Here is a 16117-nt window from a genome sequence, read left to right as displayed (position 1 = left end):
TCGTGCCTTTGCTGCTGCACCGAACCTCTGGAACAATCTTCCAGCTGATATTCGCGCGCCGGAATCTATTCAATCTTTTAAAACACCACTGAAAACTTATTTATTTGATCTTGCATTTTCAGTTAGTGATTTGTCGGCTGTACACTTTGTACTTTTATTACATTTTGTATGTAATTTTAACCTGTTGTTTTACTGGGTTTTTGCAGTTGATATTTCTGTGTTGATTTTACCGAACTTTTACACTAAGTGTGAAATATTTGTTTTAACATAGTACTCCCGGGCTAATTAGTGCTTTGTTTTATCTGGGAATGTATTTATACTCTACCATCGTACCCATCGCAATTAATTTTGTTTCATATTTTATTACTGAGAAGCACTTTGATGTACCTCCGGTTTTTAAATGTGCTATATAAATAAAGTATTGATTGATTGACTGCCAGGACAAAACATCTGTCCCAAGGTAAAGTCTCTCATTGCACAGTTTTCCCTCTCTGTGATTTTGACTGTTAACCTCACACTTTACAGAAATGTTGTACAGAAGGACAGAGTCTATGAGCTCAAACCTGAAAATGCTTGTACTTGAGATGTTCAGCACTTTGTTTGAAAGCACTTTATAAATAAAGTTATTATTATTATTATTAAAACACAATTAGAGTTCACCCACTAATCTACCAATGTGAACACAAGTATGCTTTACTCGCTTTTATTAGTTTAGTAACAATACAGTACATGCACAAAATGGCCAAACTTTCCTGCTGCAGATATGGCCGTTATCTGTTTCTGTCCAGCCCATGAGCTGCATACACAGGAAATGAAACAGCACCCTCTGTGTCAGTCAACATTTGTGATGGCAGGTTTCAAACGGAAAATATCATAGGAAACATGAATGTACAAATAGCCAACCAAATGTAGCACATTGGGAAAGTCAAACTGAACAAAGTGCATGAAATGCTCTGAAGACTAAGATGACATCAGTTTTACATTCATTTGTAAGTATCCAGAAAAGTGAGTCCAACGCGCCGGTAAATAAAGCAAAAGTCATAATGCTGACGTTTTCTTGCTAGCCTGAACTCTAGAATTAATCTCAAGGCCTGAGCAGCATGAAGGATGAGATAATGTCTCTGGGGCAGACGTCTTGGTGAAGCAGGGGCTGGATAGCGTGGCAGACAGAGAGTGCGCATCTTCTAAACACAGCAGTAGAGAGAGGAGCAGCAGGCAGCACGGGAGCAAACAATCCGTGATGGATCTTTACTTCAGAGGTTAGTCAAATGCTTATGTTGGTTTTCCGCCCCACGTTCAGTGCTTCTGAAATGTATCTATGAAATAACATAATTTAATTTTTTAAAAATATTTTCATTATGATTGCTATTATTACTGTGTTACTACATCATTAACTCAGTTTAAGCCTTTAATGCCTCATATTTGATAGATGAAAGCTTTTGAGACTTCAGTCATCAGTTTTTTCTCCCTGAAAAACCCAAGTGCACAATTTATTTTAAGCAATAAATTGCAAAAATATATATGAAAATAAACATTTAATTGAAATATCAGAAGGTTCAATAAATGCTCCATGTTCAAAACGCTATAATGGCTCAGGCTTCAGGAGGTGAAGTTTTCTTTTATACAGATAAAATGACTAAAATGAGTTATTAAAATCGAAATAAAGAAAAATGTGGACTCTCATTGGCTTTGTTTTTACTTCCCAGGCACCACGTGGATGATGCTCTTGCTCTTTATGATTCCAGACTTTACCCACAGCAGTTCTTGCCCCAGCAGTTGCCGATGCAACCCTCAAGGCGCTGCCATGTGTACTGGCTCCACCATCACTGATATACCGCCTCTGCCTCTCCACACATACCTGCTGCAGCTCAGTGTTACAAACATGAATGTCCTAAATGAGCGAAGTTTAGCAAATCTGGACCTCCTGCTGCGTTTCAGTCTCATAAAGAGTCATCTACACACCGTCCACCCTCAGGCTTTCCTCGTAGCTCCCCAGCTCAAGTCTGTCAAGCTGTCATCTAACGATCTGTCGACCCTTCCTCCTCGAGTGTTCAGTCCACTTGCTGCTCTTGAGCAGCTGCATCTAGATGGGAACCAGTTTGAGAACATTCATCCAGACATGTTTGAAGGACTGGGCGGGTTGCAGGATCTGGACCTAAGCCGCAACAAACTCAGGAGTCTTGATTCAGACCTATTTGAAGGACTGACCAACCTCACCTTTCTGAATCTTGGAAGGAACTTCATAAAGAAGCTTCCTCCTACCATCTTTCACTCCTTGACTAAACTTCAGCAGCTTATACTCTATTACAATGAACTAGAATTTCTAGAAGCTGGCATCTTTGACAAACTCATCAACCTCGTGGAGCTAAAACTCCATCAAAACCAGATTGCCAGCCTTCCACCTAAAGTCTTCTGGCCTCTGGGGAACCTGAAAAACCTGACCTTATCCTCCAACCAACTTCAGGCCATCCCAGAAAAGAGCTTCTACCACATGCCAAAGTTGGTCAAACTCACCATTTACAAGAATCCACTATTATCTCTACCAGATGAGCTGATGGGTCACATGCCCGACATGACAGAGTTCTATCTATATGCCACCAACCTCATCACGGTTCCTGGAAATTTGTTCGCTAACATGTCTGGGCTGCTTATGCTGAACTTCCATTTAAATGACAATCTGAGGGACCTTCCACCAGATGTTTTCTGCTGTCTTCCAAACCTTCAGAAGCTCTCGCTAAAATCCAACAACCTCCATTATCTTCATCCCCAGCTATTCTCCAAACTAACCACCCTGAAGAAACTTCACCTCAATGACAATAAGTTGTATGGCCTACCAGAAGATATCTTTAAGGGTCTTGGAGAGATTCTTGAAATTTTATTGAACAATAACAACCTCAGCAGTCTTCCAGGAGATATTTTTGTGTCTCTTCCAGCTTTGATGAATCTGACTCTGAGTGGAAACCCCTGGGATTGTAATTGTGCTATCAGAGGCATTGCAAGATGGATGAGACACAATGAGCATGTGCTTTGGGACAGAGATGACGTGATGTGTCACACTCCAATCTACCAGCTGCTGCGTACCGTTGGCTCGCTGCATGATGAAGAGTTCAGCTTTTGCAGTGCTACAACAGCCAAGAGTTTTCCTCTACAAGATTTGAACCGGTCACCAACACAACCACTCCACATGTTGTCAACCTCTGGACAAACATCAGCTTTAACTTCCATAACCACACCCCCCACAACGGCTGCTCGATCCAAGGAAGCGGCGATCCAAACCACTCAAGGAGCTACCCAAAAAGTCCCTGACAAAATAACCACTCAGACTGTAAAAGCAACCACATCAGATGATACAACACTCTCAGCATCACTTTCCACTGAACTTATTGGTAAATTTGCTCAGAACATGTCACCTCCTTTTTATGGCATATTGGTGATAGAACCGGGGCCTGAGTTTGTCCACCATAACCATCAGAAAGGCTGGGTGTATGTGTGGTTTCTGCCCTCAAACACGGCTTTGGCTGGGTTCCTCATGTTCTCTCACATCCTTCTTCTAGCTGCAGGGTTGTCGCTTATTCTTGCTACCATGTATGGCATGTATCGCCTCCACAAGGCCACGTATAAGCTAAAGGCTGAGTGTGCTCGTCATGAGGCGTAGCGCTGGCTTATCGGGCTGGTGCACAACTAGATAAACGATCCTCTTCTACCGGCTGACAATTACTGTGTTTGTTTTCTCTGAACACATTTCCTCAGGAAAATCAGACTTTGAAATATGATTGAATTGAACCCTGTGGGGTTTTTCAGAAAAAAGTACATTCAGATGGTATTGTGTGTAATTTTATATCACAGCTAAACTAATATCTGTCAATAGTCAGCATACAGAGCAAATATTTGAATGCTCATCAATCAAATAGGAAGATTTTAGGCCTATTTTGAAACTGGGTAGCTATGCAGACTGCTAAAGTCCTGTCTGTTCACGTCCAAATTATTCAAATTAAAAGTGCCCAACACTGGTAAAAAGATTCATGCTATGATGCACATATTCAAACTCTTTAAAAAATATTGTGGTGTAATTATGATAATAATGATAAAATGAGAGGATTGTATAATGCCTTATATACATATATCATTGTTTATTCTATAGTCATACAGTTTCTGTTAAAGCCATAGAGAGCCACTGAAGAATCCACCTGTTGTTGACCACTGTTTGTTTTTCAAGCATATAAAGTGAAAACCTGGTTTCTTCCACTGGTCTTTTGCTTTCACCATGTCTCGAGTCATACACACTGATGCCTGCTGTATTTATAAATGTACGTTTTATCTACTATGCCAAGACTGCAGTGCTTCAGCAGCTTATAGATAACACACGTCAGTGTTAAAGCTGCAGGTGATTTGTTTCCCTCCAGTGGTGGATACTTGAAACTGCAAGACGAAAGCGCACGACTGGACAGTGTCTACTTTTATATTTGTGTTATTTACAGATGTTTATTTCAAAATGTTAAAGCTGTGTGTGTCATCTGTTTGATCAACATCTCTGTTATTGTGAATTTGTTGTGAGCTACACTTTATATACCCAGTGCCTGTTGTGTATTTCTCTTTGTAAGGCATTCATGTAATGGCCTTTTTTAAAAGCTGGGTTAGGGTTAGCTGTGATGCTGTCATTTTTTGTATTTTATGCCATGAAAATTAATGATTAAAGTGTTTTTTTTAAAAATCTTAAACCTGTGATCAAACTGCTAAATATTTGACCGATTGAGCAGATTGTGGTCAAGATTTTGGAGTATCTTGTTTAATCCCACAGCACCTGTTATTCGAACAGCTGCTGTAAACAACCATTATTAGTTATCTGGATTTGACTTCCTTTTCAGGAATGTTACAGAAATGTGCTTTCCCAGAAGGAATTACACATCTTTACAGGAAGATTATGCCCTAATCTTTGTAACAATGTTCAAAACAGGAAACACATCTATCCGTGATGTCACGAGGTCAGTATGTTTAGCTTTTGAGATGACGAATCCATTTATGAAATGACGCCCCTGTAATTTCACAAGCCTCTGTCATAACCTCAAAAATGTGAACGTACATCCAGCCCAGTTACCTTTTTAATAACTGTGCAACATGTTTCATTACATAGCCGCTCTTTAATTCTACCGAAGTTTTGACACAAATGTTTTTCATGAGAAAGGAAATAACTAAAGGTGAAGTTCGTACATTTAAAGTTTCATTTGTGAGCAGCTTGTCCTCACAGTTGGACATTACACATTGTTCTGTAGAGACTAAACAAGGGGCCATATTTGCCTGAGTCACAATAATTTTTCAAGTCTTTTAAACCCTAAAAATGACGGCAGATGCCACAAATTCCACGAGAGGTGATTGGACGCTAAACCAAGCAGCAAACAAAAGAGGATGAATTGGTGAGCAGTGCCCAAGTTCATTGCTATGACAACAGGTGATTAGCACTTTCCAGCAGGCTGAGCTCACACAACAGTGGGCACATACACAGGGTCAGCGTGGGGAGAGGAAAACTGCAGGGGCACAAGAAATATTGGACCAATGTGGAAAACAAGACTTTAGGAAGAGAAACAAAAACCTGTTGATTCATAGCTCTGGGAGGAATCTTTCATTTGTCTATGTTAACCTTCTAACTTTGACCGTAATGCCAGCTGGGAGGGATTTCCCAAAACATGAGCAAATGTGGAATTCCCAGAGTCTTGGCTGCAGGGTGGAATTTTAATGCTCTTGATTAAGCCTAATAATAAGCTGTTTATTTAAAAAAAAAAACAGGCTGTAAGTTGAGTCATACTGAATGTACATATCCTAATATTCCTTTCTAAATCCTCCCTAGAGAACATGCACTCGTTACATCACAAAGAAGAGCCGCTATAACTGTAACCCTGCTCAATCCGGCTTCTTTTTTATATATTATGTGTTCACTGAAGTTCACTGAAATAATAAGGTGAACATTTGATCAGTCTGTAAATCTGTGAAAGGATTTCAAAGCTTGGTATCTTCACATGGCTCTGTAACTCACAGCTAAGTGTTTTCAGTTGTCACAGATTGCATGTTCTGGTCAGTTGATTTTATTGATGCAGTCTCAGGTAAGTTCTTACAGTCTTATGACTGAGAACTTCAGCACTCACAGTTACATGTGTAAGTTTGTAATAGTGCATTTAAAGCATTTCTTTAAATGCTCTCACCCCAACCAGTCACAGCAGATGGCTCCACCCCTGCCGGAGGTTTCTTCCTGTTAAAAGGGAGTTTTTCCTTCCCACTGTCATCACAGTGCTTGCTCATAGGCAGTCGTATGATTGTTGGGTTTTTCTCTGTATGTATTATTGTAGGATTACCTTACAAAATAAAGCACCTTGAGGCAATTTGAGGCTGTATAAATAACTTGAATTGAATTGAATGCTGAGGAAAGGCAAGTGCTGAAGCTTTTCTAACTGCTCCGTAACATTAAATACTGTATACCGGTCCTCACTCATAAGTTGACATTTCTATGGTTCAGCACCATTAAGCTGGTTTGTCTGGATTGAAGCTGAGCGCGCTGGTTTTCCTGTTTGTTCTCACAGGCTCTCATGGGGGAAGGAATTTACTGTTTCTCCACAAACTGGTGTGCAGGTACGTGTCCCCAGCTTTCACAGGCTTGAATCCAGATAAGTGTTTCTTTGTGGACGCGAGTGGATCAGGCAGCTTTGTCCACAGGTAAGACAGGCAGGTGCAAAAACACGGTGAGTGGGTAATCTTACTCAGGAACAAGAAAACATGCTTCACCTATCAGGAGAGTTCAGTCTCACTACAACATGACAATTTTAGTTCAACAATCCAGTGAGGAATAGAGAGGAGAAACGAGGTGAGTGTAAGTGGTATCAGACACGCCACTGACTACTAGGCAGCCACGCCCATACCTGTGAAGAGCACCTAATACTAATACTAGTACTAATCAAATGTCAATAATAAACATATGCCATGGGTTTCCAGCAGAAAACTCTTTTTATCCTGAACTCTTTTACTGAAAACTGTAGAATTAACAGGATAATAAACTCAGACCATTTTGCATTTAATCATTAGTTATTGGTTATTAAACTCTGGGTTTAAGCCTGTCTGTCCCAGAGGTTTCTTCCTGTCAATCTTCCTCTTTTTCTTTGCAAGTACTTTCTCACAGAGTTGCATCTATTTGATGGGATTTTTCTATTATTGCAGGGTCTTTACCTTACAATAGAAAGCACCTTGAACAGAAGAACAGAAAATGCTATCTTGTCATGCAGTCTTTTGGGATACTAATTTAGAAGCTATTGTACACAGAATGTGGGACAGATTTGCTTTATAGTAAAATATGCAAAACTAAAAACATACAATAGCTCTCATGTCGGAGGCATGTAAATCAAATCAGTTATAAAACACAATTATTTATGTTTCAATATTGCAATAAAAGTTTTTAGGACAGTTTTGTGCACTGCAGCAACATCTGCCTTTAGATGAGCTCCACCCTCATTATCTGTTTCCAGTAGTTTCCTGTATGATAGAGTTTAAAAGCTAAAAGCTGCATATCACTGGCAGATCAGCGCCATCTTTTTCACCTAAAAACCAGAAAACAAGACAAATTTAGCACTAAAGCTTAATCACATAATAATTCCCTTTACTGTTTGTGATATCAAAGAAACCGTTCCACTCTGTTTTGTAATAGCGTGTTTGGCTCACATGAGAAATATGCACACAACACGAGCAAAAGCTGTAAAGGCAAGGAAAGCTTCGTTGCTTAATTCTATCCAGATGTACTAAATGCTAAAAGTTGTTCCTGAACTTACCTGCACGAGACTTTCATTATGATATGAAAATAATAAGAAAGTGAATAGAAAATGTATCATTTTTGTTACAGCAGAGAGAGTGAACGCTCATTCAGTGTGTTTGTGGGTGGATTGTGTCACAGTCTGTCCCTAAAAGTGGATTTGGGAAACCAAACCCATCCATTTACAAGCATACCATGAATGTTACTCCAAAGATATGTGCAGACCATACTTTGCACACCCAAGCAGACACACAAACAACATTGCCACAAACTAAAAACACAAAACAATCTCCATTGTTCTGTCCAGAGTCACTTGTCACCCTTCCTGTAACCTCTAGCACACATATACATCTTTCCTTGTCCATTAAATAAAGAAGCTTGAGGCATTAAAAAAAGTGTCTTTGCTAAGATGAAACAGAGACTAAATACCCACATAAACACAAAATCAGTTCAGTCCCAGACTGGTACCAGAGGGTGGGGCTTCTGCTGGTCTGATCCCCCTCCACCACATTTAGAAAAAAAAGGGTGAGTGTGTGTGAGACACCGAGGGGGCTGGGGGACGGGGGACGGCCAGGAAGCTCAGAAACAGGATCTACACATTTCTTGTGTGAGACAGAGAGAAAAAAAGCTGACTTATAAAATTTGACTGATGACGAAGAGCAGGAAAATGTGATGGTGTGAAAGTTCAGGCAGTGCTGGAAACTTTCAGAGGATTAGTGAAACTGAGGAGGAAGGGAGGACGCACATAAAAGAACTCCACACCGACTCACTGTCTCTGTTCAGGGATCGCAGCACGAGAGGTAAGCTCAGCAAAACAGCACGTTGGCCTACTTTGTTCCTTTATTTGACTTTTTCTTTTTTTTTAACTTTTATTTACTTAAGACTTAAGATGTGTCCAGTTTATTTCTGAGGTAAATGTAACAGGAAACAAACAAGATAAAGAAGTCGGTGACAGTAATGTGGAATAAGATATAATGTTAGTTTTTCTTCTTGTTATTTTTTAAATATTAAATTTATAATACATTGTATAGTCATGTGTTTTCATGTGTAAAACAAATAGCTTTTTAATATGTCATTATTATAAGAGTTACGTTTTGAATTACATGACAAAGTGTATTTTTTATGTCATGTCAGCTACGGTGTTCATCAAAACATGCTAAATAAAACATGCATGGCCTTCTGCAGCTCTGCTCCTACGCTCTTTTCACAGAACATAATGTTCTGAGCCTTTAATTATCGAAGGGAGAAAAACATCTAAGGAATTACTGGTGAACTGGAAATGGTTTAACCATTATATTACAATACAGATCATTTCAGGCTGTCCCAGTGACGAAATGACAGTGGGTTTGGGTTGGACTGAGAGGATAAAGTCTGCCAGAGATGACACATAGTTTAGGTGTTAATTTACCTTTTCTTCTCCCTCCTGCTGGCTCCTCTGCTTTTTAATACGGCGAAAATGATCCCATATAACAAAAGGAAGGGTATTCCACGGATACCTAAATTTTATTTTTCAGTAGTTCGGTAATTAGAAACCCGTCTATGACTAAAGTCTGAACTCTGACCGGCCACATTCACAGCAGGAAAGAAAAAGAAAATAATCATGAAACTGTTCGGTGTCTCTTATAGGAAAGTTAAAAGAAATAAGAATTATGAGGAATTAAATGAGGTATTATGTTAGTATGGCTAGAAATCATGTAAACGTTATAAAATTGTAATAGCAGTGGAAACAATGACTTCACCCTCACAGCAGGAATCTAGTACCACCTCTCCAACCTTTTAATGAAAACAGAAAAAATGTGTTAAAATGTGAGCAGCTGGGATGGACCAGCATGGATTTTATGACCTCCTGCTTTTGATGAAAAAAAAAGAAAAGAAGGAAGTTAAGAAATCTGATGCCTTTGAGTTCGTTTGAAGGATATTTTATTTTGTCTTTACAAAGTTCCTTCCTGAGAGACACTCTTGTTGCAAACTAATACATCTCATCTACTGAGAAGCAACTCAGGCTTGCCAGCCCTCAGTTGCAGGACTGTGAATTTGGTGAATTTGTGTGGAGAAGCAGGTCATGATGCTGGCAAGGTTTTGTTCCAGGAGCCGTCTGTGCCTCTACAAACAGTGAGAACGGCTCAGCTTCCAAACTTGTGCAGGCAGTCTGGCATGCTGAGAAGCGGACAAAACACTGAATTTCATTTGCTAACAAATATTCAGTGTTCACGTTCAAAAATTTTTGCAAAACAAATTATTCAGGCATGAGTGGTTCAAAATTACTGCTTAACACAAATGCTGCATACACGGTTTTGCTGCCAGAGGCCTGCCAAGCATTTAGCAGTCAGTTCTGTTGGTGGGCAGTGCTCCTAGCTACGGGCAACATTGGATTAATTTATGCAAATGTCGGCTTCCTGGACGAAACACAAACTCAGAGGCTACAACATGAAGACACTGTTACTAATTAGAGCTGCATTCAGTAGAACTTTCCTATCATTGTGATGGTTCTGGGAGCAGAGAATCCCAATCTGACATGGAGAGGAGATAAATAAATCCTTTTCTTTACTGCCCTGTAAGCAAAAAGGTTTTGCAATAATAAATCAAATTTCAGAGTAGGTCCAGTGGCGTTAACACACCAGAAATGCAACAATGTCCATTTTCCCTCATGAATATCCAAAGTGGAGCAGTTCAGTTACTTTCGTAAGCAAAAATAACAGCGTTTGTGTAACAACTCCTTTTAATGAGCACTTGCTGGCCTTCCACATAAAGCAAAATCCCCACAGGTTGTACACAATCTTAATGTATCCAGACTTCTTTTTCTTAAATATGGCAACAAACATGGCTCACACTGATTTGTTTAGTGACTTTGGCATGTAACCAATCAACAAATATGTTTCTTCTATTTTAGGGCAATAATGGAGCTGCCAGCGACACTTCCTGTACTCCTACTTCTCATGGCCCTCAGTGTTGTCTGGGCGTGTCCGGATGGATGCCAATGTAGAGGAAGCACAGTCCAATGCGTTGGCCTGTCAAACTTCCCCATGCCGCTGCCGTCATCTGCCACCAAACTCTATTTTTCAAAATGCAGTTTTAACTCTCTGGAGCCAGAACACATGACGAATTCGTTGGATTTGTTGCTAATTAAAGAATCTCTTTTGAGGGAAGTGCGCCCTGGCACGTTTAATTCAACACCACATATCGGGTCCTTAACATTAACTGGTACCCAACTGCAGGATCTGCCAGAAGCCTTGTTGAAAAATCTGCAGAAACTTGAGGCTCTGACACTAAGCATCAACAACCTCTTAGTACTTCGGCCTCAGTGGTTTTCCCTGTTGACCGAGCTTAGAAGACTTGACCTTAGTAGGAATCTTTTCACTGCAGTACCTGTGGAAACTTTTCATCCACTGAAACAGTTGAGCTACCTTTCCCTTTCTGGTAACAAAGTCAGCCAGCTATCAAGAGAAACCTTTAAGGGTCTTTCTCAGATCATAACTTTACGCCTTAATAGAAACATGCTACAGGAGCTTCAAGTTGGTACTTTGGATGACCTTGTAAACCTGGGAGAGCTGTCACTACAAGACAACCAAATCACTCACCTCCACCGTGACCTGTTCTCCAAGACTCCAAAACTCCAGAAGCTGTTTCTCTCCAACAACAAGATCACATCTCTCCCAGAAGGGATCTTCCTAAACGTGCCAAATCTTTCCCAGATCTCCCTGTATGAAAACCAGCTGGAGACTCTGGGGCCAAGGGTGTTTGGGCCCACGGCCCTTAAGGAGCTGTGGCTGTATGACAACAAGCTGAGTCGTGTGGAAGATGACACGTTCAGGAACCTGACTCAGTTACGCCTCCTGGTCCTCAGTCGTAACCGGATTAGTTATGTATCCACCAGTGCATTTAGAGGATTGGAACAGCTGGGAGAGGTATCCCTGCACACCAATCTGATCACGACCCTGCAAGCTGGGACTTTCCAGGTGCTACCAAGACTGGTCAACATTTCTCTGGAACACAACTTCATCAAATCCCTCCCACGTGGTTTCCTCCAGGGTCTGACCCACCTGGGACAGATAGACCTGCGAAACAATTCCCTCCCTAACCTACCACAGGAGAGTTTAGACACCCTTACTGCATCAGAGGAAGTACTCCTCCAGCAAAATCCCTGGAGGTGTGACAAGGATATTCTGCCACTTAGGGACTGGTTGAAGCAGCACCCATCAAAGACCAACCAAAGCCTTGTGGTCTGTGACGCTCCTTCCAGTCTGAATGGCGAGATGATTGCTTTGCTGGCAGATGAGAACCTGGTATCTCTCAGCTCTACTCAGGAGCCCGTGCTGACCTCAACAGAGAAGAGGAGGAGGCCACATACACCTCCAGCCAAAAGAAGCACTCCCTCACCAGCTGTCAAGACGACCCCCACCTCAGAGTATGAAAAGGTAACCAGGAGTGGACAAGGGAATACTGGAAGCATTTCTCGTGATATTTCAATCACCCTAATTGTCATCGCAGTAGTGTGCACTGTCATCATCAGCACTGTAATTATCAGCTGTATTTGCTGGAGGAGAAATAAGAGTGGCACGGGGAATATAGGCCGCAGGAGTACGAACTCTGTGCTGTAGACTGCAATTCAAACAAAGCACACGAAGAACTTTTAGAGGGCGACTTTGGAGAGTTGGTAATTGAGCCTGAAAGGCACCAGAGAGTTCATTACCTTTCAGTTTTATTCATCAGATTTACCCCTCAGTGTGTCTTCCTGACTGTGCATCTTTGAGGAAAGAGATGCCATCTTAAATACTAACTGTAACAACAAATGCCTTAACAACTTTTGGCCAACCTGGACATATTTGTGAATGTAAACTGAAACATGCTTCGCCTGTTGAGTTAACCACCCAACGACTGTTTTTCATTAACAATTGTTGCAGCTTGATGGCTGATTTTGTGCTAACAACCCAACATTTAGCAAATAGTTGAACTTCTTTGCAAAAGCGTTACAATATACATACAAAAGATGTAATACGGAGTTCACTAGGGGCTAGGGATAGCTCAGTAGGTAGAGTGGCGGCCCCATGATCGGAAGGTCGGGGGTTCGATTCCCCTGAACAGCTACCCTGAGGTACCCCTGAGCAAGGTACCGTCCCTACACACTGCTCCCTGGGCGCCCAGTGGCTGCCCACTGCTTCACTGAGTGAATGGGTTAAATGCAGAGAGGGATTTCCCCACGGGGACCAATAAAGTACACTTTCTTCTTCTTCTTCTACTATAATATACATCACGCTTCAATAGCCTGAATAAATGCAACACTTCTAGTGAGAGCATGTGCACACTCTCTTATTTACTGAGCTTCACCATTCATACTAGGTTTGACAAGTCTGACATTATTTATATAAATATATGCATTGTTTCATATTTGAATTCTTGTGAAAATGATTTTAAACACGTGAAAGTTTTCAGCATGACACTGACATAGTGGGTTGTACATTTAATAAAACGTAACAAAAACAACAACCCAGGAGTACTAATTTTTTTTTCCATCCATCCATCCATTCGCTTCCGCTTATCCTTTTTCAGGGTCGTGGGGGGCGCTGGAGCCTATCCCAGCTGTCATAGGGCAAGAGGTAGGGTACACCGCGGACAGGTCGCCAGTCTGTCGCAGGGCCAACACACAGAGACAGACAACCAGTCGCACTCACATTCACTCCTAGTGGCAATTGGGGTTATCCAATTAACCTATCCCCACAAGTTGCATGTCTTTGGACTGTGGGAGGAAGCCGGAGTAAGGGAACCCACGCAAACACAGGGAGAACATGCAAACTCCACACAGAAAGACCCCAGCCTGATGTTGGAATTGAACTCAGGACCTTCTTGCTGTGCAGCAACAGTGCTAACCACCGTGCCACCGTGCTGCCCACTAATTTTTTTTAATTCATTTATTTTAATATGGTAAAATTAAAAGAAACAAGGCAAGCCTCACGCTTCAATCACATAAATCCACACATAATAGCCAAGTACAGAGTGTCAGCATGAGTACCATTGTCAAGGTCCGGCTGTGTGGGAGGCAGGATGTGGACCCAAACAGAGGACTTAGAAAACAATAAGTAAACTTAAAATCTAACTGTAATGCTGACTATCCACAGAAATAACAAAAGAGCAAAAACTTCTCCAGGGCAAGAACTGGAAATCAGAGTACAGGTATATAAGGACAACATGTGTCAGGGAGACACGCTGCTACGAGGGAAGACACAGCAAAGAACAGAGGGAGACTCAGACGATAAAAACAAACCAGGTAATGTAAGAGATGAAAAACAAATTAAACTAAGAAGTCCAAAACACAATACCCTGGGTTAAACACCCAGTTACATCTACTATCCTCTTGGTAAAATCCATTCTACATCCACAGTACCTTCCATTACACTGCCATTTAATGGAAAACAGTCACGATAAAGTCTGAAATACTTTAGCTGGAATCCAAAAGTTCCACCTGAAGCTTGCCTATGATTACAAACTGGAAGCAACAAATTCATCAAAAATGATGTTGTGCATTTTTTCGTGCTGTTCCAGTGAGGAAGTAAAAAACCAAAATAACAAACACATGTGCGTTTTAACTGGCCTGAAATATTGTGTTAAGCATGTGTTAAACATTAATCACACAGCTATGTATGACGTTAAAGAAAAACTCCACAATCTTGAATGCACTCTGTAGACGTGTGCAGTAACTAAAAAACTGATGCCTTGCTCTTATCTCGGGCTGCAGAAGTGTGCTGCGCCACGCCTCAGATGCAACAGACTTACAGCCTGTTGGAGCCTCAGTAATAATTACCTAACTCGCATGTGTCTCGTTTTTGCTGGAGCTTCATCCTCCAAAAGAAATAACCTGGTAGGTACCCTTTTCTTTGATATTTGACTAGGTTTTAAAAAAAAAAAGATTTTCCAGAGAAATTGCAGGTCTGAATTTGATGCATTAAAAACAAATCATGCTAAATTACAAACCAAAATGTAATTCTTGAAAATTTTGCATGAGGGTAAAAATATATTTTTCTTTTTCTAGTGAATAAAAATGTCCAGAGGCGAGATCATCGTTTTCTTTCTACTTTTCATGCCTGACTTTTCACTGGCTGAAACCCAACCATGTGAAAAGGCGACTGACTGCCCCAAAGAGAACCAGGCAGTTTTTAGCTCAGCTACAGAAATCCCACGTTCTCTCAGACCCAAAGTGACAGAAGTCTTTTTTTTGGTTAGCCATATTACAACAATACCAAAAGGAGCCTTTGCTGAAAACCCACAGCTTGAAAAGGTGGAGTTCATAAACAGTAACATATCATCCATCGAGCTGGGAGCGTTCGAGGGACTGAAAAACCTGAAAAATATTGAGGTCTCTGGCAGCAAATTAACGTCACTCCCAGTAGGAGTCTTTAACGACCTCAGCAACATGGAGGAACTCGTACTCAAATCTAACAAGCTTCAAAGACTTGATAAAGGTTTGTTTGAAGGCCTTAAAAAACTAAGACACCTCCTGTTGAATTTGAATGAGATTAAGTTGATTGAAGATGAGACATTTGACGGTCTTGACAACCTTTTAATGCTCCATTTGGGTAAAAACAATCTCTCTGCTGTGTCAACTCACTGGTTCTCCAACCTAAACAAGCTGGAGGCATTCCGACTTTATGAGAATCAGCTGACCACCATTCCTGAAGACTTGTTTCAGAATTTACCAAACTTAAAGGAAATCAGCTTGCATGGAAACCAGATAGAAGAATTTCCTCCCAATCTGTTCCCTCATAAAAACAAACTGACTAAACTGTTGCTGGACAATAATCTTGTAACTACTTTTCCTGAGGGGTATTTTGTTGGCTTCCCTCAGCTTAAAACACTGACCCTGAAGAACAACAGGCTGAAAAGTTTGCCACCAGTGCTGTTTGGAGAAATGCCCAAATTGACTGAATTAAGCCTCCAGCAAAACAATCTCTCCAGTCTCCCTAAAGGAGTTTTTGGCCCTCTGAAGAAAATCAGGAAGCTGGACCTGTCGAAGAATAAATTCGTCACCTTGTCCCCTGAATACTTTGAAGGCCCAGAAAAGCTCACAGAACTGAATCTACAGAACAACATGATAGAGTCACTGGATGAAGATCTGTTTGAAAAGCTACAATCACTAGCCACTCTCAAGCTTGCTCACAACAACCTCCAGACGCTTCCTGGAGATATTTTTGACCCATTAGGAAAGCTCAGGAAGCTTGACCTCAGTAACAACCCGTGGCTCTGCGACTGTAACCTGAAAGACTTCCACAGCTGGGTGACCGGAAATGCTGCAAAGCTCACGTCTCCTCCACTCTGTGAGTGTCCCGAAGATTTGAAAGG

General features: G+C 41.1%; 2 protein-coding genes across 2 annotated transcripts; both read left to right on the top strand.

Moving 5' to 3' along the window:
- Nucleotides 1–861: 861 nt before the first annotated feature.
- LOC106455932 (uncharacterized) lies at nt 862–16109 on the top strand (the record flags this gene model as incomplete). The annotated part of the gene is made up of 5 exons (XM_013914274.1): nt 862–989; nt 1065–1259; nt 1707–3651; nt 11277–12201; nt 14817–16109. Coding segments are annotated over exons 2-5 (4182 nt in total), but the record flags the coding sequence as incomplete, so codon positions are not given.
- Nucleotides 8334–12852, top strand: lrrc15 (leucine rich repeat containing 15). The gene is made up of 2 exons (XM_013914284.1): nt 8334–8586; nt 10677–12852. Exon 2 carries the CDS (start codon nt 10684–10686, stop codon nt 12382–12384), a length of 1701 nt encoding a protein of 566 aa, XP_013769738.1. The 5' UTR covers nt 8334–8586; nt 10677–10683; the 3' UTR covers nt 12385–12852.
- Nucleotides 16110–16117: the final 8 nt, after the last annotated feature.

Source organism: Pundamilia nyererei, unplaced genomic scaffold (genome assembly GCF_000239375.1).
Source record: "Pundamilia nyererei isolate P.nyererei 1_Seehausen unplaced genomic scaffold, PunNye1.0 scaffold00183, whole genome shotgun sequence".
NCBI classification, from domain to species: domain Eukaryota; kingdom Metazoa; phylum Chordata; class Actinopteri; order Cichliformes; family Cichlidae; genus Pundamilia; species Pundamilia nyererei.
Note: the sequence above shows the minus strand (reverse complement) of the source record. Positions and strands in the feature narration are given on the sequence as shown.